We start from the raw sequence: 26,203 nt of genomic DNA, 5'->3' as shown, positions 1-26,203 counted from the left end.
TCTGAAGCAGGCTCCAGGCTCTGAGCTGTCAGCACAGAGCCCAATGCGGGGCTCAAACTCACATGTGGTGAGATCATGACTTGAGCTGAGGTCGGACACTCAGCCACTGAGCCACCCAGGCACCCTGATGACTTTGACAGTTTTGAGGAGATATTTTGTAGATTGTCTGATGTTTTTCCTCATGATTAGGCTGGAGTTATGGTTTTTGGAGAAGGCCATAGAGGTAATCAATTGCCTTTTTAAAAATTATTTGAATAGGTATTATAGTCACATGATTTTTTTTTTTATAGTATAACAATTGTACAGTGAGAAATCTGTTTTCCATTCTCAGTGCCCATCAGTCTAGCATATTGCCCTGACTCCTTCCCTCACATATTACCCCTGTTAGGTTTCTTATGTATCCAGGGTGTTTTCTACACGTATGTTACAGATATCCCTCCCCTGGGGCACTTGGTTGACTGAGTAGGTTAAGCCTCCGGCTCTTGATTTTGACTCAGGTCACGATCTTGTGGTTTGTGAGTTCAAGCCCTACATCAGGCTCTGCCCTGACAGTGCTGCTTGGGATTCTCTGTCTCGCTCTCTCGCTGCCCCTCCCTTGCTCTCTCACGCGCTCTCTCTCTCAAAATGGATACATAAACTTAAAAAAATTAAAAAGCAAATATTCCTCCCCTATGTTTGTTGAAAGCACTATACACACTGTTGTATATTTTATTTGCCTTTTATTTGCAACTTAATATATCGAGGTAAGGTTCGTATCAGTATATAGGGAGCACGCGCATTCTTTTTTAAAACTGCATATTATATGCAAATATATGAATTTGTTTTAAAAATACAAGTCATATCTGTCAAGCGGGGTGTTCCGCAGATGTGTGATGTTCAGAAAGGTAGTCTAAGAAGGGAACTGGCCTTCCTGAGACATATATTTACAGTTCATGGTAACATCTTTGGACCAACAAATAGTTGCTAGATTTTGTACCAGAAACATTTCATCTATTGTATGAGAAGTATGGGGGGCGTGGTTCAGGATATGAGGAGAGGCACTCCATCGTTGCCACTTTTTTTTTTTTTTTTTTTTAATTTTTTAATTTTATTTTTGGGACAGAGAGAGACAGAGCATGAACGGGGGAGGGTCAGAGAGAGAGGGAGACACAGAATCGGAAACAGGCTCCAGGCTCTGAGCCATCAGCCCAGAGCCTGACGCGGGGCTCGAACTCACGGACCGCGAGATCGTGACCTGGCTGAAGTCGGACGCTTAACCGACTGCGCCACCCAGGCGCCCCCGTTGCCACTTTTTAAAAAAGAAAACAACAATAATGAAATGTCTTTATTTTCTGTTGTCTTGACAACAGTGACTAAAATGTAATTTAGGATCATGAGAAACCCCGCTTCTTGCTTGAATCATGAAGATGACACACACATGAACCATTCTGAATGTTACGATCTGTTACTGTTAATGTGCTTTCTAGGGTGAGAACACACCCTATATACTCACGATGCTTTTCCCACTCTCCCGGCTGAATAGTGTCATGTCCCCTCTCTCCCTGCCAGTATAGGGTTATTCTAGCTTGGTACTCATTTCTGTTAACCCACTGAATGTTTTGGATCAGGAAATTCCACCTGCTGGATGTGTGCTGTAGCAGGTGTTGTCTGACCTTGGACATGTGGGGTGGACAGAGATGGGGAGAGACTGCATGGAGGGAGGCTGGCAGGAAGCCACTGCAGGAATCTAGACTCAGTGCAGAGGGCCTGGCTTGGGCATTGTGGGGCCAGAGAGGGCAGGCAGGAAGGGCTGGATTAAAAGCAACATTTCATGCATCTTGAAGGAATGATCGACCGGACGTGGTAGCTGCCTGGATATGATTGATGAAAGAGAGGGGTGAGTCAATGAGTTTCGGAAGGAAAGCATATTTTTAGATTATGGTTTGCACTAAACCCCGGCTTCGGGGGTGTTAAGGGCTGCAGGCAGTTGCAGTTGGACTGGAAATAGTCACAGTGCAAACCAAGAAAAGATGTGGCCATCGTCTGGGCCACTAGTGCCTATTTCCATGACCTAGACACGACACTCTGACATTTGGGAACTCTAGCTGTTTAGCTTTTTATTCATTGCTTCCGTCCTTTCAAAATGCTGTTGGTGCCGAGTGACTCATCCAGCCAAATCCAAACTCTGAAATATTAATAGGTGGAGAGAGGAGAAATGCCAAAGGAAGAGCTCTGGTGCTGTGGTGGGTGTCAGCGCACAACCTATGCTTTTGGTTCCTGGAGTGCCTGTCTGGTCCCTGTTACCTGGTACACCGAGCTCCCGGGGAGCAAGGCTCATTCATCTCTGTATTTCTAGAATCCCCTAGTGCAGAGCTTGGCATTTAGTACATGCTTCGTGCAGGCTTTCTTGAATTTGAATTTGGCCCAGGAGCCTAATTTTAGAGGAATCATTTCAAGGGCAGCACAACTACTTTACTGTTGCTTCTCAATATGTAATAATGGAATCAATTAGGAAATCAGGACAACACGTATTTTACAGTTGTTCAGTATGTTTTCATAGCAGATGTCTGTCCCATCCTTTGAGCCTCTTCAGTATTACCTCCAAGCTCTTGTAGGCTGACAAAACAGAAGACCAGAGCCCAGTCTGTCTGGGTCCGCACTGAGGAGCCTTATTGCCTTGAGCTCAAGACCCTCCACCCAAGTTCCTAAAGCTCAGTGATGAATGGGGCCCTGGTATTTAGAAAGTGGTCTTTGTGAATTTCTGTGCATCTAAGCAGAGACACGAATAAGACAGCTGACCTCAAATTCTTTTCTGATTGAGAGCCTGTTATAGATCTCCTCAAGGAGATCCCAGAGCTCACTGGTCACACTGCCCTGAGCCTGGGCTGGGTCAGGGATTGCCAGGCAGGTCCCCGATTTGGGCACTTGCTAACCAGCACCCCTTCTGACCTCTTTCTGGCAGACGGGGCTCCTTGTTTCAAGTCACTGACTCCTGTTTTCTCATGTTTTCATCTCTAAAATGAGCTGACTTGGCCAGCTCATTTTAAAACAGTTCTAGCTCTGAGGGTCTTCAACTCCCATGATTTTATGGAAATGATTTTGGGTGTCAAAGGAGATGGTGTGCCACAAGGACCTGAATTTTTTTGTTAATTTTTTAACATTTATTTCTTTTTGAGAGAGAGGGAGGGGCAGAGATAGGGACACAGAGGATCCCAAGCAGGCCTCATGCTCTGACAGAGCCATATGAACCATGAACCCATGAACCATGAGATCATGACCTGAGCCGAAATCAAGAGTCACCTCTTAACCGGCTGAGCCATCCCAGGTGCCTCTAGGGCCTGAATTTGTACTTGATAAGGAGAGCAGGGGGAAAGTCACTTTCATTCTGGATTTGATCCCTCCATCCCCATTTGAGTTTCTGACACGTAAGGAGATTTGACCACAAAGTGGAACTGGCATTTTGAAACTCTTCCTGCCTACATATTTTTTTAAGCCTATTTAAAAGTCATCAAGTGAGTGGATTCACTTTAAAATGAGAAAGGAACTTGTCAGTGCAAGCAGGAGGCAGGCAGGCCCAAATTCCCAGTGGGCTGGATTCAAAGACCTTCTTGGTTAGTGTTTGGACCTGGGAAGGGCTCTTCTGCTGAAATGAGGTTATGCATGCTATCCCAGCTTGTTTCTCCAGCGAAATGCGTTCTGAGTCCAGGGCTTGCACCCAGGAGGTCCTGTTGCAGTCCTGGCAGTGAGATTGGAGTCCCCCAGCTCTGTGGGTGTGGCAGGGGCTCAGCAAGACGGCTGGTGGTGCCCAGGAGCCCAGAGTGCAGCATCGAGCTGGGGGAAAGCATCTGACTTTACTCTCTCTGGGCCTCCAAAGCCCTTCCTCCTTTCTTCCCAGCATCTCTGGTCCTGCTAGGGTCTCCTCCCTTCCACCCCGGTGGCCATTCTAATCCCAGATGGTATTTGTTCCCTTTAGTGTCCCTCGTGGTGACTAAGTGCAGCTCCCTGTGTCTATTTCTGTTGTTTTACTGCTAGTGGCAAAGGAGAAGCAGGGAGTTAAAACTAGCAAATTGGGGAAATGCTAGGGTTTCAAGAGGTCTTACAATAGTTGTTTTTATGGTATTTCATGGAGTTCCCTATATTTTCCCCCTCCACTCTCCCTTTTAATCTTTTCCGGCTGTTTTTCCCCTTACAGTTTGGACCCTTCTTTCTAGGGCTGGTGGCCCTGGGTTTCTCTTTTTTCCATCAGTTCAGTGGACATTCTCTCTTCTTGAAATTCAGGGCAATGACCAGAAGAGACTAGTGGGTCCTTAGTGCTATGAGAGCTGAACAGAGAGCCATGTTCATTCAGAGAAATACCAACATCCTCTCCTCTTGGTCAAAAGAACTGTGTCCTTGATGTTTCTGAGAAGAAGGAAAAGAAAAGAATGATAAGTTTCAAGGTTCGCAAGATTGAAGAAGGGTGGGTGCAGGTGTGGGTTAGGGAGTTGAGGGGGCAGCGAATTTAACTTCACCACTGCAGTTTAGCACCCCCCTCGGGAGACCCCTTCCCAGATTAATGGGAAAGAGAGGACTGGTCTTGGTTTGAAATAAGTAAGCTTTACGATGGTAAAGAAATTCCCTTCTAATCTTAGTTTCTGATTTTTTTTTTTTTTTTAAATCAGGATGGGTTTTGAATTTGGTCAAATGCCTTTTTATTACCCAGTGAGGTGATGATATGGTTTTTCTTATTTGACCTACTAGTAGGTATACTGAATTAATGGATTTTATCTTAACCCATTAATTAATTAATTTCAGAGAGAGAGTAAGAGTGAGTGGGGGAAGGGCAGAGAAAGAGAGGGAGAGAGAGAATCCTAAGCAGGCTCCCCACTGCCAGCGCAGAGCCGGATGTAAGGCTCCAACTCGTGAATCATGAAATCATGACCTGAGCTGAAACCAAGAGTCAGATGCTTCACTGACTGAGCCACCCAGGTGCCCCTCTTTTTTCTTTTTAATAAGGATTTCATTTTTAAGTCCTCTCTCTGGTCAATGTGAGGCTCGAACTTACAGCCCTGAGATCAAGAGTTAGAAGCGCTTCCCACCGAGCCAGCCAGGCGCCCCTCTTTTTTCTTTCCTTTTATCGTACAATTTCTTTTTGTCATTTTGGGTGGACTGAGTGTAGTGAGGCCTTCTGTGAGGGAGGCCCTCCTGTGTGATGGGGCTGGAAGTCCACGGGGATCCAGCAGAAGTAATGGGAGTTGCTCACACTAGTGGGCATGCTCGGTGAGTGCTTCAAAAACTGTCACAGCGTTTAGGGCACGGCCAATGAGCCTTAACCTGCGATTAGCACTGGGGCCTGTACCCTTCAGCCTTACCCAGGCTCCCTGTTAAAAAAGGAAGTGACCCCTCCCCCCACCCCATACAAAAGCCTCATCAATCAGGTTTATGGCCTGGAACTAATTGGTGCATCTTTATCTTTCTTTGAAGGTCTTAACATATGCACTAGTGGAAGTGCCACCTCCTGTGAAGAATGTCTGTTAATCCACCCGAAATGTGCCTGGTGCTTCAAAGAGGTACGTGGCGGGGGTGGGGGGGGGGGGAAGAAGGGGCAGGCTACCCCACGGCTCGCAAATTGACTGCGCAGAAAATTCTGCAGACTGTGTCTTCCTCTTTTTTTCTAGGGCATTTATAACATGGGTCTTCAGATCGTGTTGAGTGTTTTCACCCTATTTTAGGAAAACAGGGCCTTCCTTCCCCTTCTGGGGAAGCCAGTTATGACCCTCGTATGGTTTTCTGCTCTTTGGTAAGAGATGTGAGCATGTGAAGTGAGTTGTTGTGTGACAGTTCAGAACCTACAGTGGTGGGTGGCATGTTGGTGGAGGCCAGCCATCTTCATGGGGCTCGTCTGAGGATGAGTATTATGAGTCAGCCTTTATGGAATAGTTAAAAATAATGGTTGCTGTTTCTTCCCACCCTGTAAGAAGGGTTATAAGTTCAGAAAGATGTTAGGCATACTGCTTTCATAAAGCGACGCAAATACCAGAGCTTGGTGCCCTCATCAGCAAATGATCAATTTCTAAAATTCCTCTCTTGAAGGACATTTCTGGATTACTTGTCAAAACTATTGTCAGAAGCACAGGGCACAGACCTTCTTTGCACAAGCACCCTGTTAAGGTTATTTTTTGAAGAAGCTAAGACTTGCTATCTCGCACTGGCTAAGTGTCTGCAATTCAGTGCGTGGGGCCTGTCAGGAGGACAAGAGAGGGGTCCTGGGAGGCCACGCTTCTTCACCACGATGCAGCCTCGGAGCCTAGGGATTGGTTTCCTCTTTGATGGCTACAGATGGTCGTGCGGGGAGCCCCGCTAGATACTGCACACCTTTTACATGGCATCTCCAACCCTCACAACAGCTCCGTCAGGTAGGTGGGAATAACAGCCATTTTATTGATGAAAATTGAAGGCTCAGAGAGGTGAAGTGACTTTTTCAAGACTACGCATTGTGCCAAAGCTGAGTTTCAGTCTGCCTTCTTGGACTTCTGAGTCCAAGCTCTTTCCTCGAGGCCACTTGGCCTCTCAAGTGTGACCTCTCTAGAATTTTTTTTTAGTAGAGAGTAAGATTACTAAATAAATTACTCCAATCCCAATAAATTTATCCCAAGAAATCTTCTCAATGTATGAATCTTCATTGTGTTTGTGCTTAATTGTGGTGTGTTTATTATGAAATTTCTTTAAAACCTTTCACTGGTACCCTATGACTTGCATGACAAATCCAAGTTCCTTGGCCCCCACCTGCCTCCCCACCATCATCACTTGCCTGCCCCCAGCACTTTGGTCAGAGGGAACTACCCAAAGATCCCTAGAGAGCCCTGCCTGATGAATACCCTCATGGTTTTTCCTGTGTGTGCTCCTGTGCTTCCCCCCTTTTCCTGACCAACATTTGTCTTCCCCCGTTTTCAAGAATCAGTCCAAGACTCATCTCTTCTATGAAGACTTTCATGGTTTTCCCAGACACATCTGTCCACCTATCCATCCCTCAGTCCATCCACGCCATTTGGCAAGGAAATGTTATCTTTCTCTTCCCGAATGTTGGGGCAGGGGTTTTATCTGTTTTCTGCATTGCTGGATCCCTAGTACATAGAGCGTTAACCTGGCACACAGTAGTTGCTCAATAAATACTGGCTGAAGGCTTTCACTGGATTGCTATTGATTATCTGCACGTGCAGGCCATGACCACCTCTTTGTCTCCCCATATTCTGTACTTCATTGGTAGCACTTATAACCTTTTATTGTTATTAATTTGTTTTCAGGCCGGTTACTGACTAAATCATCTTCTTGAAAATCTAAACTATGTCTTACTCATCTTGGCCGCTCCAGATTCAGCCAAGAATCTGGCAGAAATTCATATTGGATAAAAGAGGTGGGCTTAAACAACATGTCGTTAGAAAACCAAAATTTAAATCTCAGTTTTGCCATATTTCCTCCCAGTTTCTTGATATGTAAAACAAAGGTGACAGCTCCCACCCTCCAGCATAACTGGGAGTGTAGAATGAGATCAGGCCGCGAGAGGGTTTGTGAATGGGACTGCTAATTAACAGAATCAGTATTATCCAGCAAACTGCTTCTGTTGTCAGTGACATTTTCTAGTAAATGTAGGCAGTGGGATCTGGAAGCCAGGGTCAGTGGTCTGCTTTGGTTTTCTTCCTTTTCTTGTGCTAGTACCTCCACGAGTCTGATGTCCTAATATTGATAGTGAATGACATTATCTCAAGGAACATGTCATTGTCCCAGGCCACACTTGGGTTCCCTCTCTAGCCCATCTGGTTCCCTGTGCTTTGGCGGAGCCTCAGTCTTGGCTGAAGAACTCCTCATTTTCTTGGGGCGAACTGCCCCTGGGGCCTGAGTGTATTTCAGGGAGCTGAGTTTGGAGAGTTCAGGAATAGTTTTTGATCAGTCTCTGCCCTTTAGCAAGACAGAGTAAGTGTGGCCGAGTGCCTTCTTAACCATATATCCTGGGACGTCATCAGAGAGGTAATGCGTGGCCAAGAGTGTATGATGTGTATGTACATTGAGGGCTGGTGCCTAATGGACAGCCAGGGAGGGCCAGGTCCCTAATCAGTGTGTTTGTGTGGATTCCGATCCACCCACCTGCCTTGTCGTTGCACACCAGCACGGATTAATCTCAGAACATATTCCATCAAGACTCCCCTGCTCTTGAACTCACTGTGCTTTCTTATTTTACTTGAGGTGGGGTGAGGACCCTCACTCTGCATTTAACATTCCTTGTGACCTAATTCCACTTCTTTTATCCAGTCTGCCCTCCCATTACTCTATTCTCCCACAGGTATCGAGTTTGAGTCTGCCCTTGTTCAGCTCCTGCTCAGCACCTCACTCTGGTTCTCTACAGAGTTCTGCTGCGTTGCCCCTCTCTCTCTCTCTCTCTCTCTCTCTCTCTCTCTCTCTCTCCCTCCCTCTCCCTCTCCCTCTCCCTCTCCCTCTCCTTTCTTAAGATTTTATTTTTAAGTAATCGCTATGCCCAACGTGGGGCTCGAACTCACAAACCCAAGATCAAGAGTCACATGCTTTACTGACTGAGACAGCCAGGTGCCCCCTGAATGGCCTTGTCAACCTGGCTCTTTTGCTCTCTTGTCTTTGCTTGCTTGCTTTCTTTCTTTCTTTCTTTCTTTCTTTCTTTCTTTCTTAATTTTTAAAGTTTATTTATTTATTTTGAGAGAGAGAGGGAGAGAGAGAATCCCAAGCAGGTGCTGTCAGCACAGAGCCTGACACAGGGCTTGAACTCACGAACTGTGAGAGCATGACCTGAACTGAAATCAAGAGTGGGATGCTCAACCAACTGATGCCAACCAGACATCCCTCTTGTCTTTGTTTCCTGATGTAGTTTACTGGTGGCTTCAGACTCACCCTCTGGCTTCAAGACCAGAATTGCCAGGCTTTTTTGTACTCTTAGACCAGGAGTGTAGGAGGCTGCCTGTCCTCACCTGTTCCCATTGCACACCTCAGCCCCTGCCCTTCATACTTTGTGATACCCCCATGGCCCCTGCTTCTCAACCAGCATGAATACTTATGGGGCTCTTTGTACAGCACAGGATGAAGCACACAACAAACCCCAGCAGCTTATTATCCATTTTGTCTGTCATTTTTTTTTTTAGTGGAAAATTTCCCCTGATCTAAGATTATAAGTTTCACAACCCAGTTAGCTGTGAAGAGGAATTTGCAGGGCATGGTGTGTGTGTGTGTGTGTGTGTGTGTGTGTGTGTGTGTGTGTGTGTGTGTGCGTGCGCGCGCTTTCGGAGGCCCCGGGCAGCCTGCATTGTTTCTACACACACTTTCTTGCCTATGACCCAGTCACATCACTTTGCCTACGTGCAGTGAGAACTGGGAGACCGGACCTAGCTGAGTGCCCAGGGAGACCCTGTGCATGAGCAGAATGTGCTCGAAGCAGGGAAGCCAGTGTGGCTTGTAGGAGGATGGTGGTTTGGGAGAAGTGGACAGGGCTGAAGCACCCAGGCTCCCTATGAGGATAGAGGGAGCAGAGTTTGTGCGAATGGAGACAAAGATAGGCTAGGGGATTGCATACAGGACTGGGGAAGTGGGGAGTCTGTTGGGCATGACAGTGAGGCACCTTGTGTTCACGGCAGCGCAGGCTGCTGAGAAGCCAGAAGGAGAAGAACCAGGGAGGCTGGCCTGTGGTGTTTTGATAGGAGGAAACGGGGATGGACGTGGAAGAAGACTGGGGAAGCCTGGGCCAGGGTGAGGGGTCTTTGCCGGGGAGGTAGACATGGAGAGGCAGAAATGAAGGGTCAATAGGGCCGGGTGCAGGAAAATGAGGAAGGGGACTTTTTAGAAGCTGGGAAAGAAGACAGGCCAAGCGGACCTTCTGGGGAAATTATGGTGGCTGGGGCATAAATGACACATTGCCTGTATTTTCCTTTGAACTAGGAGGAAATGAAGAAAAAAAAAATGAGCATTCACTCCAGCTCACAATAAAATATAGATTCTTTGAGAGCATCTCTTTGTGGTCATGAAAGGAATAATCTTGACCTATTGTGGATGCTTCATAAATATTTGTTCAGTGAATTAAATGAGCCGCCTGAAAGCTGCCGGAGGGATTTCTCCATCCCCGGGGCAGAGGGTACATGTGGGAGGGTGTTGCTTATGCACAGATTTTGGTTTGGATCGCTTACCCTCTCCCCTCACTGCCCCCACATCCACTCGGGCTCTGAGGGGCTAGCCTGGCCCTGCCATATCCCAGGAAAGAGGCCAGCCTCAGATGGTGGTCAGCTCCCCACCTGTGCCCACTTCTCTGCCAGGCTCTCTGCCCATTCACAAGTTTGTTTCTTCCCTTTTCATCCCAGAAATTGGGACTGTCTCTTTCCTGCCTGGGTTCCTCTTCTCCCAGGGCCTGCAAGTTTCTCAGCTCACCCACCCCTGCTGTTTCAGAGACAAACAAAAATCCACCCTTTCCCCCAAACCACCACCCACATCTTCTTAGAGTTTGAACCTTCAGCCAGAGTAGGCAGGATGGGGTGCAGATAATGTAATGACTGCTATGACACAATCACTAGAACCTGAATGAACCTGTTCGCACTGGCGGCGATGCAGGCACAGGCCTTCACTGCAGGGAGAGAGATTTTGGTGAGCCAATCGTACAGGGAGTTAGGTGTTACAATGTTACAAACAGTGGAGCTCACTGTATCTTCTACATGGTAGGTGATGGAGGCAGTGAAAGGGAGCAAGTTAAAACAACTTGCAAAGGCCAATGTGGTAGCAAATTAAAAGGGATCTAAATTTGGAACACTTCCGTTTTCTTTTTTATATCACAGCATAGTGACTAAAAGCCATAAAAGATGTTTCAAGTTCCTGTTCCCATTCTGTTGCTTCTTTTGGAAGTTTGCCTGTAATGCAGTTTCCTTTTATGAGTCCTTGGAGGGTTGATGGATGCGTTTCTGGAGATCATGGACAGATGCTTCCTCCATGAAGTGAAACTTTTAGCATCGAGCATCGGGAGCACCTGCAACGGTCGAGCTGTGCCCAATTAGAAGCCCTTCCTGAAACTAGTTTCCATTTTTCCAAGTTGAGATGAAGTCCCCACTCTCCTTCCGTACCTGTTTTTCTGCATAAGAGAGAATATTTATCCTCCAAGTTTGATAGATGGCAGGAAGATCTCTGCCTTGGGGGCAGCAAGGAAGTACTAAATTCAGAGGGATGGAATCCGGGGACCCAGAGTTAGTTTCTTGCTGCAGAATTCAACCATGGCCTTGTTTGAGATGGAAGGTAGGTGATGCAAAGAGCACTGCGGTCCAGGCAGCTGAGGCCGGATGAATTTGAATTTCTTGGGTGAAGTTTGGCATGAACTTTGGCATGTGGGCCTCTGATTCCTCACCCGTAGAGAGGAGGGGCTGACACCAGGTGGTGCATCTGAAGTCCATTCCCCTTGGAACTCGCTGTATTCTGACACCTGGAGTGGTTCCAAATATCTGGCCTCTGGGATCTGAAGACTCTTAACACATCAGATAGCGGGATGTCATTCATGTGAGGAAGACTTTTCTCAATCATGAGTCTTTCTTTCCTCCAGGGATTTATAGTTTGGGGCATCTGCATTCACAGAATTGAAGCCTAAAATGGAGATATTGAGACATTTCCTTTTATTTATAATGCTTGCATATTTGGAAGGTTATAACCACTACAGTGTATGCCCCTGATCTCTGTGGTTTTAGGTCCCTGTGTTTATTTTGTTTTTTAAATTAATTAATTAATTTGATTATTTATTTTGAGAGAGTGCACATGAGCAAGGGAGGGGCAGAGAGAGAGGGAGAGAGAGAATCCCAAGCAGGCTCTGCTCTGCCATTGTGGATACCAATGCAAGGGGCTCGATCCCATGAACCATGAGATCATGACCTGAGCAGAAATCAAGAGTTGGATGCTTAACTGACTGAGCCACCCAGGTGCCCCTAGGTCCTTGTCTTTAAATATGCATCTGTTTTCATTCAAAATTAAACTATCTAGAAAGGAGTTCAGGAATAGAGGAGACTCACCTGGGCTTGTGGGGTCAGCACTCCTGTTGGGCCTGCAGCACTCTGTCCTTTGCTTGACCAGCAAGAACCTATGGCTGGAAATTAGTCTTGGCTATTTTTGGAAGACTGTGCCAGATGGACCTTCAACTACTGTGGGAATCCCACCACTGAGGGAGCTGCCTTACTCTTAAAAGGTGCTTCAGACCTGCTAAGCTTAGAGGTGCCTCAGGTAGTGTCCTTGAGGCCTTAGAGCCCTGGGACAATGACAAGGCTCAAATAATAGGTAAAGATGTCTCAAAGGCTGTTGAACACATCAGTGAAACCATTGGGCCTGCCCCAAATAACAAGACACTGAACTTTGTGAAATAGGAGAAGGTTGACAAACTGATGATAGAGGTGGAGGTCACTGAGACTAAGTCTAAATTTGGTGTAGGTGCCGTTGTAGGGTGTCCCTGGCTGTGTGCTGAGAAGGGGGCTCTCTGTAGTGTCCCATTTCTGACTTGGTTGGCACTACTGAAGTCACCTTGAGAGTTTTGTTTTGTTTTGTTTTGTTTTTATAGTAAGCTCTATAGCAAGCCTCAATGTGGAGCTTGAACTCACGATCCCTAGATCAAGAGTCACATGCTCCACCAGCTGAGCCAGCCAGCTGCCCCATGAGTTGCGGTTTTAATATGGTCATTGGTAGTTCTCATACTGGCAACCAGGTGACAATACAAAGGTCAGTGGCCCTCCCTTGGCTGCACAGCAAACTTCCGGGAAGCCACGTGCATTGTAGTGAAGGTTTACCACAACCTTGAAGAATATTATTAAGGAGACATAAGCTGCTACCAGTGAGGGGAATGAAGAGAGCGTTGCTCCTAACATCCTAGAGATTAAAGAGGCCTCAGAGCCGCTAGAGTACCGTTGTTAAAGCCAGACACACAGAGAAGGCTGTACTTGGCACGGGTGTGGCCGTCAGGTCTAGGAAGGATGACCTGGACTCTAAGTCGGCTGATGATCCTAGCAGGTGCATCTTCCCTGGCCAGCAGGTGGCCCTGTACAAGTTCTCCATCAAGGACCAGTAGTGTCTGTCAAAAATCTTCTGAGCAGGATGACTAGGAAGCTTGGGTGAAGTTCACTGCTAATGCTGGTGTCTGGGCTGTAGGGCATGATCTCGATGGCCAAGCTGAAATGAATCGCCAAGGCTATGGACTAGGAATCATGCAACCACCTCCTGCAGGAAGCACGTTGGCTCTGTAACCTAGTCTGTTTTAGACTGCAAGCTGCTCCAGACCAATGGGAGGGATGTCAGGGCTCCCTGTCACTCTGGGGACCCAAAGATGCTTTCATTGCCAACCTGATGGCAGAGTTTTGCCCTGGACAGCTCAAGACGGTGTACCTTGACAATCAGAACTGGGCCAAGCACGACCAGCTCGTCAGAATTGGAGGAGCTGGCAGCAAGGCCTAGTATGTCAGCAAGAAGTTCAGAAATTCTCGCCAAGTAGGCTCTGAGCAGGCGAGCCCCTGAGCCCTTCCAGCTCTGGACAGCCAATTAGACCTCCGCTGCAGACAGCTCAGGACTGCAGACCTCTCCCTTCCCCCATCCCTGTGCTTTTGTACTGCTTCATTAGAATGTCTACATCAGAGCCGAACTTGGCCATGTGGAACCCAGTTTGGAAAGCCTAGCTTTGAAATCCTGTATAATTTCAAGGATAATTAGTTTTAGCTGGAATAATTATTTTTCTCACCTGTTCCACAAGTGTCTGGAGCCACTTACAATACCAGCCCTGAGGTTGACAGGCAAGATCCCAGGGGTTCAATATACAAAAAAAAAAAAAAAAAAAAAAAAAAAAAAAAATCAATTATGAAACAAAAAACACCAACAAAATCACAGAGGCCCAGAACAACACATCTGGTTTTACTTATATAAAAACACTGCAAATTGTTCTTGACTTCTTGGTCTTGAACCTTGTGAAGGCTCTAATAGGCATTGGCTAGTCCTGGGACATCCTGGACCATGATGAACGGCGAGTCCTCTGAGTGTCTGTGCTTCTCCCAGCAGTCTGGCTCCTAACACAGCAGTCAGGACACTTGAATCATCTGAGGCTTTCTGACAAAATGTTACAGAGGGGAGGGGAAGAGATCAGCATCGTAACTCCTCTAGCTATTACAAGGATTATCTAATGGAGTACTGGCATTCAGCCAGCTGGTGGAGGTGATCTTATTTTCTACATCCATCAGTGAAAGGATGTTCAGAGAGAATCTTGGGTTTACTTTGCTGTTGAAAATCCCCTTACTGCAAAATGATGAATACTTATAAGTACCATATTTTATAACAGAGTATATTATTTCATTTTAAAGTGAGTGGCCTAAACTCCTGATGCCCAGATAAGGTTGGGTCAGTCTGATACACAACCTTCTCCTAAATCCAGCTTAAGAAAAGAAAGTGTCGGGGCGCCTGGGTGGCTCAGTCAGTTAAGCGTCTGTCTTCAGCTCAGGTCATGATCTCATGGTTCATGAGCTCGAGCCCTGCATCGGACTCTGTGTTGACAGCTCAGAGCCTGGAGCCTGCTTCGGATTCTGTGTCCCCTTCTCTTTCTATCCCTTGCCCGCTCACACTCTCTCTCTCTCTCAAAAATAAACAAACATTAAAAAATTTTTTAACAAAAAGAAAAGAAAGTACCTTTCTTGTTTATTATTCAAATAACAGTAAAGATAATATAAAATATAATTTTAGTCACTCTAATGCCTCAACTATCCTTAATTAAAAAAAACTTTAGTTTTGAATCCCAATGCAGATATGATTTTATTTTCTGATTTAGTCTTCATAGTTTTGAATGACTGTGTATGGAGATCATATACCATGTTTTTCTTATCATTTGGGGATTTAGGTTTATAAGATCATGCTATTCTAAATAACGCTGCAGTATATATCTTCTTACAGAGTTTCCCCTTCTGATTGATTTCTTGTGATAAATTCCTAGGAGTGGACTGCTGGGTCAAAGGGCACCGTGTTCGTTGCCATGTTGTCTAACAGAATGACTGCGCAGAATGTACAGGTCCTGCACAGTAGACGAGTGGATGGCTCAAAAGTTAACTCTTCATTGCCTGAATGACTACTTGTCCACTTATATAGCATCTTTCAAAATTTTTCAGTTGTGTAACTGACCAGTTACTTCCCCCCCGCTAATCATGTAGACACATGCATTTTTTCAGGAGAATTTTGACCATTAAAGGAACAGTGAAATGAAACAGTTTCATTATGCATTTACAGTTTACAAAGTGCTGTCATATCCAGTACTTTAATTAACTCTTGTAATCCTCGGTGAGGCATATTGGGGTCTATGCTATCACTTTTACCGCTTTCAGACGATAAAAATGGAGTGCAGAGGGTTTCAGGTCCACGAGATGGTGATGGGTCTACCACCTGAGGTGCTCTGGAAAGACAGCCTGACCACCGTGTGCCCTCTCCTCCTCTGTCTCTGCACTAGGACTTCGGCAGCCTGCGCTCAGTCACCTCCCGGTGTGACTTGGAGGCAAACCTGGTCAAAAACGGCTGCGGAGGCGAGTTTGAGAGCCCAGCCAGCAGCACCCGGGTCCTGCGAAGCCTGCCTCTCAGCAGCAAGGGCTCCAGTCCCACGAGTTCGGATGTCATTCAGATGACGCCCCAGCAGGTGGCCCTGAGCCTGCGGCCCGGTGAGTGCCCTCGGATGGGACGGATGGGACGTGTTAATAATGAGAAACCCGGCCCGGGCAGGCTGAGAGCAGAGCTGATAGAGGGAAATGGCAAGGTGTGGCCCAGACCCCAGGAAGCAGAGTCCAAGGCCCCCGTGGACAGATGGGTAGCTTTGCTGTTTTTTTAATTGCAGAAAATTTAGCATTTTAGCCATTTTAAAGTATATAGTTCAGTGGCATTAAGTACATTCATGCACCAAGTTGTCTAAGTAGCACCACCATCCGTTTCCAGAACTTTTCATTACCCCAACCTGAAACACTGCCCATTAAACATGAATTCTCAATTGTACCCTCACTCTCGCCCCTGGAAGCCACCACTGTAGGTGCTCCTCTAGGTGCCCCATATAAGTAGACTCATACGGTAGTTTTCCTTCTGAGTCAGGCTTGTTTTACCCAGAAAATGTCTTCAGGGTTCATCCATGTTGTAGCAGGTGTCAGAATCTGCTTCCTTTTTAAGGCTGGTTGAAACTCCCTCATACATGTATGCTGCATTGTTTGTCTGTTCATCCATCCGTGGACACTCGAGTTGCTTCCACTTTTCAGCTATTATAAATAGCATTATTGCATTTTATGGGAGGATACTGGCCGGTTTACTCCCTAGTGAATGCAAGTTTCTCAGGAAAGTGCTGCTTCCAGGAAAGAGTATGTTTTCTTGTCAGCAAATTCCATTTGAGTCCATGGCATTCTGAAGGGACAGACTTTCAGAGTAGAGGTGTTTTGTCTTACAACCCTAGAGCCCCTGCAATCCCTAGAATTGATGGTGATGTGAAGAAACTAACAGATTTTGCATACCTGCTGTGTGCTGAATACCTGGCCGACTCTAAGGTAGCTAATACCATTTTACACATGAAGAGCGACCCACTCAAGGTCTCCCACTTAGAAATGGTCTCTGAGTCAGCTCCAGGTCTTTGTGACTGTAAAACTGCTGTTTTTTTCTAGTTCATCACTTTTGTTATATATTATTCTACATATTAGAATTGTTATGATGTCAAAGAGTAGATATGCATGTGTCTAAATTAGGAAATACCACATTATCAAGAGAAGATAGCTTATTTCCAAATTCCTTTGAGTTTTAGTCTTTTCTTCTATGTCATTGCCTAAAAATCCATTGGCAATAACTATTTCCAGAGGGTTTATATAGACCTCAGAGTTGCTTGGAGCCAGTGGCAAGAATCATGGATGTGGTTGGCCGTCCCGGGTTCCAGCTCTGGTTCTGTCCCTAGCTCAGAGGGCATGGACAGGTTAGCCCTTTCCTTAGCATCTCAAGGTCTTTGTCACAAATGAGACTTTTTGTGTAGACACACCTAAAAAATTTTTTTTGTGTTTATTTATTTTTGAGGGGGGTGGCACAAGTGGGGCAGGGGCAGAGAGAGAGGGAGATACAGAATCTGAAGCAGGCTCCCGGCTCTGAGCTGTCAGCACAGAGCCTGACGCGGGGCTCGAACCCACAAACCATGAGATCATGACTTGAACTGCTGTTGGATGCTTAGCCGACTGAGCCACCCAGGCGCCCCTAAATACACTTTAAAAAGTTAAAATCAGCATTATTTTCTTTAAAAAAAAATTTTTTTTTTTAATGTTTATTTCTGAGACAGAGAGAGACAGAGCATGAGTGGGGGAGGGGCAGAGAGAGAGAGAGACACAGAATCAGAAGCAGGCTCCAGGCTCTGAGCTGTCACAGCATAGAGCTCGACGCGGGGCTTGAACCCACAAACTGTGAGATCATGACCTGAGCCGAAGTCAGTCCCTCAACCGACTGAGCCACCCAGGTGCCCCTTAGAAAATTTTTTTTGATGTTTGTTTATTTTTGAAGGAGAGAGAGACAGAGTGTGAGGGGGGGAGGGGCAGAGAGAGAAGGAGACATAAAATCTGAAGCAGGCTCCAGGCTCCGAGCTGTCAGCACAGAGCCTGACACGGGGCTCGAACCCGTAAACCATGAGATCATGACCTGAGCCGAAGTCGGAGGCTTAACCAACTGAGCCACCCAGCCGCCCCTAAAATTAGCATTATTTTCAAAGAGTAGTGGCCAAAGGTGTCAATTCTGGAGTCGGTCAGGTCTGGGTTTGAATAGTGACTCTCCGTGTCTCAGAATTGGTTTTAGCCCAGCACCGCTATCATAAGCACTTAGCTATGCTTGCTCTTGTTACTGACATCCTATGGTTAAGAATTGTTTTGTTCTGCCTCTTGAATGGTCTTGGAAATACGAAACAAAATAAGGGTGTATGTGGCTCTGCTACTTAGAGGGGCACAAACTACCAGATCACAGGAATTAGTGTGGGGATTAGTTGAGGTTGCTATTTTTATGAGTCCACTGTAAGTGACACTTAGGCTTTTTGTTTGGTGAGATACCATGCTGAGAGAGAGAAGGAAGGGAGCTCTGGCAGAGCTGTGTGCCAGCGTAGAGAAGAGTCAGCTGAGCCTTTATGTGGGTAGCTATTTGGTGATGTGCTCTGGGTTAAAATAACTCATCTCCTTATGTGAAGACAGGCTCAGGGTCAGGGGCTGTGACCCAGAAGGGGATGTAGGAATTGTGGTAGACTATTAAGATATTAGAACATTGTGTAGGGTAAAGTGGCTGGCCGTTAATGTGAATGATGTGTCTTCTTTTTTATTTAATTATAGTATAACAGTAACTTAAAGGAAATTCTTGAAAAATCTACTTTAATGCAATATTATTTTTCATTTTTACTAGATCCTGTCTCTATTCATGTGTTCATATTTTTCATATACTTATAATGTATTTATAATCATGTACTGTCTTCAGTAATTAACAAAGAACAAAATCTGTACCTCCAAACCAGTTTATAGTTTCAGGGTCACCAACAAGGGAGGTTTTTAACTTATATTTTTGCAACTTGTCATTTAGAATTGCTCTCAGAGCCCATGGTTTTCTAAGAAGTATTTTCCTTCAAGGTGGCAAATCCTTATTCTTCAGGGTAGATTTAGTTTAGGAAGGAGTTGGAAGTCACACAAAGCCAGAGATGTTATAGTTTTAATTCTACTTCTTAAAATCAGAGTTAAGGTATGACTGTGAGGCAGAGAAACTGTTGTATGACTTGACTTACCGACTGGCTTTTCAACAGCTCTCAAAGAGGAGTTAAAGAAGTGATTTGAGTGAAGGTAGCCTCCTTGTGCAAAGTTTTCTTGGCAGTATATTTATGCACAGCACTGATTTATGCACAAAGCACAATGTATGCTCAGTTAAAGAAGAAAGAAGTCAGTCTTATTCTAATATGCTTGTTGTTAGAATTCCAAGTCATCACATATTTAAGAAATGCATTATTTTGCCTACTGAACTGTCTCAGAAATGAACAAAAAAAGGGTGTATGGGGCCCTGCTGGATCGCCAGGGATTAGTGCTGGGGTTAGTTGAGGTTACTGATGTTAGCAGTCTGGGTAGAGTCTCATCTCATGCTAAGCATTGTGATACAGTTTCTGGTGTTGGAAATAAAATGGAAAGCGTGATCCTTTTTCTATTTTTTTGTTTATTTTTATTTTTTAATTTTTTTAAACTTTATTTTTTTATTTAAAAAAATTTTTTTACATTTATTTATTTTTGAGAGAGAGAGAGAGACAGAGCACAAGTGGGGGAGGGGCAGAGAGAGGAGACACAGAATTTGAAGCAGGCTCCAGGCCCTGAGCTGTCATTACAGAGCTCGATGCAGGCTTGAAGTCACAAACTGCGAGATTATGATCTGAGCCGAAGTTGGACACTTAAATGACTGAGCCACCCAGGGGCCCCAAACTTTATTTATTTTGAGAGAGACACAGAGAGCAAGCAAGGGAGGGACAGAGACAGACAGAATACCAAACAGGCTCCATGCACTGTCAGCACAGAGCCCACCGTGGGGCTCGAACCCACGAACCATGAGATCATGACCCAAGCCGAAACCAAGAGTTGGACGCTCAACTGACTGAGCCATCCAGGTGCCCCAATCCTTTTTTCAAGACAAAATCATTTTGTGGGTGCTGTGGATGGGCTCTGATTGTGTATGTGGTGATGGAGAGCCCATTTCTGGGAGGTCAAGGTGATGGAGGGACTGGCTGCCCAGTTAAGGTATGCCCAAACTGTGAGGATGTTTGTCTATAGAGATGAACACTTGGAGGAGATCCGATGAAAATATGAATTCCTAAAGGTCTAGAACCTTGTAAATATATTTATGAAATGTAGAAACACCTGAAGCCAATGAAGCCTCTTAAAATCTTGAACATTTTAATATTTTTAAAGAGAAGGACAGGCAGGCCCCAGATATTTATTTATTTGGGGGAGGTAGAGAATGCTATGTTGTAGTCAGCAACATTCAGTTTACCAAGTGCATAGTTAACCTAAGTTAATCACCCCCTGACTCTGGAGAAGCCCTTGAGATATAGTGATTTTTTCCATTATTTATTTTTAGAAATGCTTTTTTGTCTCCTCCCTCACATAGATATTTGCTGAGTGAAGTGTAACCCTTTGCCAGCCTTATACCAGACTAATCGAAGGCAAGCCTTGGTATAGTATGCGTGAGTTGTTGTTCCAGGGGAAGCCTGGGGAAAAGAAAGGAAAATTTCCCTCTATACAGAACTTTTTGTTTTGCTTTTCTTTCTTTCTTTCTTTCTTTCTTTCTTTCTTTCTTTCTTTCTTTCTTTCTTTCTTTTTCTTTCTTTCTTTCTTTCTTTCCTTCCTTTTCTTTCTTTCTTTCTTTCTTTCTTTCTTTCTTTCTTTCTTTCTTTCTTTCTTTCTTTCTTTCAAACGTGATTCCCATACTGTAGAAGTCACAATTTTATTATCTTATTTTTATGTTTTTAAATAATTTTTTTAAGCGTATTTGGTTTTTTAAATAATCTGTACACCTAACAGGGGGCTTGAACTCACAACCCTGATATCAAGAGTTGCACACTTTTCTGAGTGAACCAGCTGGGTGCCCAAGTCACCATTTTAAAGTATACAATTCAGGAGTGCCTGGGTGTCTCAATCGGTTAAGTGTCTGACTTAGGCTCAGGTCATGATCTCATGGTTTGTGGATTCGAGCCTGCGTCGGGCTCTGTGCTGACAGCTCAGAGCCTGGAGCCTGCTTCAGATTCTGTGTCTCCCTCTCTCTCTACCCCTCCCCGGCTCATGCTCTGTCTTTCTTTCAAAAATAAAAAACATTTAAAAAAATTTTTTTTAAAGTGTATAATTCAGTGGTTTGTAGTATATTTGCAACATTGTGCAACCATCACCACTGTCTCATTCCAGAATACTTTCCTTACCTCAAAAAGAAACCCTATATGCATTAACATACCCTCCTTATCTTTTCCCTCCCTGCCACGTAGGTCCTGGCAGCCTCCAATCTACTTCCTATTTCTATGTTTTTGCTTATTCTGGACATTGTTCTCTTTCTTTCTCTCTTTCTTTCTTTCTTTCTTTCTTTCTTTCTTTCTTTTTTTTTTTAATTTGGAGAGAGAGAAAGAGCATGAGTTGGGGACAGAGGGCAAAGGGAGAGAGAGAGAATCCTAAGTAGGCTCCACGCTCAGCACTGCGTCTGATGCAGGGCTGAATCCCATGACCCTGGAATCATGACCTGAGCTGAAATCAAGAGTGGGACACTCAACCAACAGAGTCACCCAGGTGTCCCTATTCTGGACATTATATATAAATCATATGGTATATGGCATTTTATGTCTGGCTTCTTTCACTTTGCAAAATATCTTCAAGATTCATCGATGTTGTAGCATTTATCACTTCCTTCCTTCCTTTTCATGGCCAGATAATATTCCATTGGGTCTGTATAGATATACCACATTTTAGCTGATGAATACTGGGGCTGTTTTCACTTTGGGGCAGTCATGACTAATGCTACTGTAAAAATTCATGCACAAGTTTTTGTTTGGACATGTGTTTTCAGTAATCTTGAGTACATTGCTAGGAGAAGAATTTGTGGGTCATATGGTAATTCTGTGTTTAACTTTTTGAGGAACTGCCAACTTTAAGCAAGAGTTTGTATAAACACAGGATCATGTTTTCCATTTTGTTTTCAGTCCTGGAAACTGTATGTGAGGATAACAACCTTAAAAAATTCTTAACAAAGGATGTAAACTTTGGAATAAAGGTTATTGAAATGGTGAATAAAAGGCCATAGGTAGGTTGAAGCACTGGGGCAGTTAGAAGGGATTTACTTAAGTCATCATTTGCCTTGATCCTTTAGCTCATTGACCAGTAGTTTGTTTTTTCGTGTGTTTTATTTTGAAATAATTTTAGGTTCACAAGAAGTTGCAAAAGTAATAGAGTTTTTTATACCCTTCCTAGTGTTCCCTGATAACATGTTACATAACCAAAGTACATTACTGAAACTAGGAAACTGACATTGGTACAGCACTATTAACTAAACTACAGGTGATTGGTTGCTTTTGAGATGGGTTTCCTGCCAGTCTGTGTCTGTGCTTTTTTCCCCTCCTCCCAGGTTCTACTTTGGGGATGCCAGTTACCTGACTTACGGATTGCTTCTGCCACCCAGAATGACAGAGTATATACTTTATTAAAAAGACTAAGAAAGACTTCATGGTGGGTAGATAAGAGGTTGGCTATGGATGGAATGTTTGTGGCCTCCCTCCAAAGTTTATTTATTTATTTTTATTTTTAAGTTTATTCATTTTGAGAGAGACAGAGACAGAGACAGAGAACACAAACAGGGGAGGGGCACAGAGAGAATCCCAACCAGGTTCTGTGCTGTCTGCACAAAGCCCGATGGCGGGGCTTAAACTCATGAATCATGAGATCATGACCTGAGCCGAAACCAAGAGTCAGACTTTTAACCGACTGAGCTACCCAGGCGCCCTGCCCCCAACATTTATAAATTGAAATCTAACCCCCAATGTGATTGTATCAGGAGGTGTTAGGGCCTTGGGAAGTGATTAAGGCATGAGGACAGAGCCCTCGTGATTGGTATTACTGCTTTGAATTTATAAAAGACTGCAGAGGGCTCCCTGTTCCTTCTGCCATGTGAGGAAACAGCAAGAAGTCAGCAGTCTGCATCCCAGAAGAGGATTCTCACCAGAACTCAACCGTGCTGGCATGTTGATCTTGGACTTGAAGGCTTCAGGACTGTGAGAGAGAAATTTCTGTTGTTTAAAAGCCATCCAGTCTATGGTACTTGTAAGCCCAAATGGACCAAGACAAGGTTATTTTCAAGGACACTAGGGATGCCAAGCCCTAGTGCTCAGGGGTGGACACTGTAGAGGCCAACTGTGTCTTCATGTGGTGCCTTCCTGGGTTCCATCTGTCAAGAGTCAGAATTCTGTGCTGAGGAGTGGGGTGGGTTGCAGCACACCAGCCTTGTCCTTGACCAGGGAAGCAATTCTTTTGCTCCATGTCTGGATTTCATTCTTGGATGCTAATTACCTTCGGCTACAGTAAACAGAAGAGCTAGATGAGAGTCCTGAGGTATGCACCTGGGCCCTAATTCCCTGTAGGTCCTGTTTGCAATATACCTGATTTTAAGGTGTCCCTTCTTTCTTTCAATTTTTGGCACAGAAGGGTATTTCTGGGGAATCAAAAACTACTTACATTCACTTGGGGATGGCACGCATCTCTGTCGGTTGGAATACTGCTTTGTCTGAATGTTTGAACAAAAATCGATCTTAAACACACCAGGGATTCTTGGTGGAATCCCTACCTTCACTGTCTCCACTTCTTATTGAAGGGGCGGCAGAGAGAAAACAAACTGTGAAAGTATATTTGAAGCAGGTGGTTGATACTTGACTACAGTGGGGGAACCTGAGCAAGAGGCAGGCATTTTGTGCAAAGCACCGCCAGAGCTGGGAACTTTGGAAATGGGAAAAACCAGGACATGAGAGGGCCTGCTTGCAGGGCAGGTGCGAGGTGCTTGGCTGTTTTGGGGGGTGTGCTTTGTCCCATTTGTTTGATCCTGCTGCTGGTGAAATGGGGGTCCTGTGGAATGGCCCCAGAGAGGAGGGGTAAAGCCACAGGGAATGACGAGCTTGTAGTGGTCTGACCTGGAGTGGGGCAGGGGGGCATGTGGGCTGGGATGGTGTCTCCAGAAGCGGGCACTGATGGAGTGCTCATGGTGAAGTTGATAAGGGCTCTGCTGGATGCATGGAAGTGACAGGTCTCCGGTGGTGCAGAGCTGTGTGGTTGGATGTATTGCCAGAGTGTATCTAAGTTTGCATGGTTCTGGAAGTGTGCCCAAAGATGGAAAATCGGTCCCAGACTTTCTCTCTGCACGTGGCAGTGGCCTCTCCTTCAGTCGGCTGACCTCGAAGGCCTTGCTTGTAGGGGAGCTAGTGCATGGCTGCTTAACTCCCACACTTAGCACTCACGCTGAGAATTGGTCCAGGAATGTCCTTCCTTCCAAAATCTGCTGATGGGACATCCCAATATTGCCAAGGCCCCCTCAGGAGTTTGTGGCATTTAAAATCAGGTATAGTGGGGCTCAGTAGGTTAAACTTCTGACTTCAGCTCAGGTCATGATCTCATAGTTCGTGGGTTCGAGTCCTGTGTTGGGCTCTGTGCCGACAGCTCAGAGCCTGGAGCCTGCTTTGGATTGTGTCTCCCTCTCTCTCTCTCTCTCTCTCCCCCCACCCCCTGCTTGCTCTCTGTCTCTCTCTCTCTGTCTCTCAAAAATGAATAAACATTAAAATAAATAAATAAATTAATTAATTAAAAAAAAATCAGGTGGAGTTGACATAGCAGTAAACCCTCATTCTGAACCCTAATCATACTACCCTCTTTCTTATACCCTTCAGTTTTTGGAAAACTGGGAGAAATACTTCTTTTTAATATTTGCAGCCCCCCATGTGTGCTTTTTAAAGTAATCAGTTTCCCTCAGAATATGATGCCAAAGAGATTTCTGACTTCAGAGTAGATAGCACCTTAATGCACACAAATGTGTATATCCTACCTTGTTTGTCTTTTTGCTTTCATGCCTGAAAAATGTGGAGTTAAAATTTAATACCCAAGGCTAGAGCCGTTCACAATTAAGTTCCTGGCAGAATTTTCTATCTCCCTTTTTGTCCTTAGGGGAAATTGCTTTATTTTATTTATTTATTTATTTTTTTAACGTTTATTTATTTTTGAGACAGAGAGAGACAGAGCATGAATGGGGGAGGGGCAGAGAGAGCGGGAGACACAGAATCCAAAGCAGGCTCCAGGCTCTGAGCCATCAGCCCAGAGCCCGATGCAGGGCTCGAACTCACGGACCGTGAGATCGTGACCTGAGCTGAAGTCGGATGCTTAACCGACTGAGCCACCCAGGTGCCACAGAAATTGCTTTAATAACTGACTTTTGGGGGAACCCAGGGGAGGTTTTCCTTGTGTACAAGCATTTGTGTGGTGTTAGGATACATTGTGTCCTTTGATCCCCACAGTAATTAACATCCTCCCATTTTACTGATCCAGAAACTGAGGAGCAAATTTAGAGGAGACTGAAGTCTTCCAGGTTCTGGGTGACAAGGTCTGGATTTTAACCCAGCTCTCGCTCTCCAAATCTGGTGCCCTCTTCCCTCCCAGGGGTGCCTCCCAAGTCCAAGCCTGTTCATCGCTCTCTGGTCCTAAAGTCCTCAATCTGTTCATTACTCATAATCCACAGAAAGGTAGAAGTGGATTCTGGATAAAAGAAGATGTAGTTGGGAAGTTGGGGGGAAGGGCACAGGTGGACAGAAAATGTAGAAGACTCTGCCAAGAGGTCATGGGATTGGACAGAGCAGACATGATTATAGGCTCTGCCCATTTGGGGTCTGTGGTCTGCCCACACAAAGACCAAGGAGGTTCTCCCTTCCCCCAAGTTCTCTTCCCTCCTGCCCCTCCCCCACTGTGATGTGGCATCCAGGGCTGGGAGGGGCTCAGAGCAGGGACCTGCTCTGTCTGCCTGATGGGAGCCAGAGGCAGACATTACAGCAGTCTAGAATTCATTCTGGAAGAAATCTCCAACATTCCTCAGCTTGAGTCAGACTCTGATGGTTTTTAAAAATAGGCTCCTATGAACAGACAACCCAAACTGCATCAGTCTTGAGGAGGCAAGGACAGGACACGCAAAGACAAGTCCCGGGAAGCAGGCTCAGTGCTGTCGCTCAGGCAAAAAATAGTAATTATAATAATTATACTTCATTTGTGCAGGCATTACTGCTTACCAAACACTGCTCTTCAAATGAGCGCTTCATAGGCTTAATCAGTGCTGTGCTGTTATTATTTCCATTGTTGATCTAAGGACACAGGCTCAGGTTGCTCCCCTAGTTGAGGGACCGAGCTGGAACTTGGATTGAAATCTTTCGGTCATCTGAATCTGCATGGTCTAGTTAATATAATGCGACTTGTCTGGGGTGGGAGAAGGAGAAGGAGCACATGGGATTGGGGTCCCTATCCTCCAAGTTCAAGAAGGCTTCAGCTTGCTGGTTGTCAGCTCGAGATGGGAGACCAGCTTCTCTCCCATCCAAGTACTAACCAGGCCCGACCCTGCTTAGCTTCTGAGATCAGACGAGATTGGGCGCGTTCAGGGAGACCAGCTTCTCTGAGAGGTGACTGCCACC

At 45.3% G+C, this 26,203-nt stretch overlaps 1 protein-coding gene across 1 annotated transcript in view; it reads left to right on the top strand.

Annotated features, from left to right (window-relative positions):
- ITGB5 (integrin subunit beta 5) overlaps window positions 1-26,203 on the top strand; it is a 121,354-nt gene that overhangs the window by 6,031 nt on the left and 89,120 nt on the right. Inside the window, 2 exon segments of the mRNA XM_042955044.1 lie at window positions 5,443-5,528; window positions 15,458-15,662. Of these exon segments, the coding sequence (XP_042810978.1) occupies window positions 5,443-5,528; window positions 15,458-15,662 (291 nt within the window).

Source organism: Panthera leo, chromosome C2 (assembly GCF_018350215.1).
Source record: "Panthera leo isolate Ple1 chromosome C2, P.leo_Ple1_pat1.1, whole genome shotgun sequence".
In the NCBI taxonomy this organism is placed as follows: Eukaryota; Metazoa; Chordata; class Mammalia; order Carnivora; family Felidae; genus Panthera; species Panthera leo.
The sequence above is the reverse complement of the archived record's forward strand: the minus strand, read 5'-3'. Positions and strand labels throughout refer to the sequence as shown.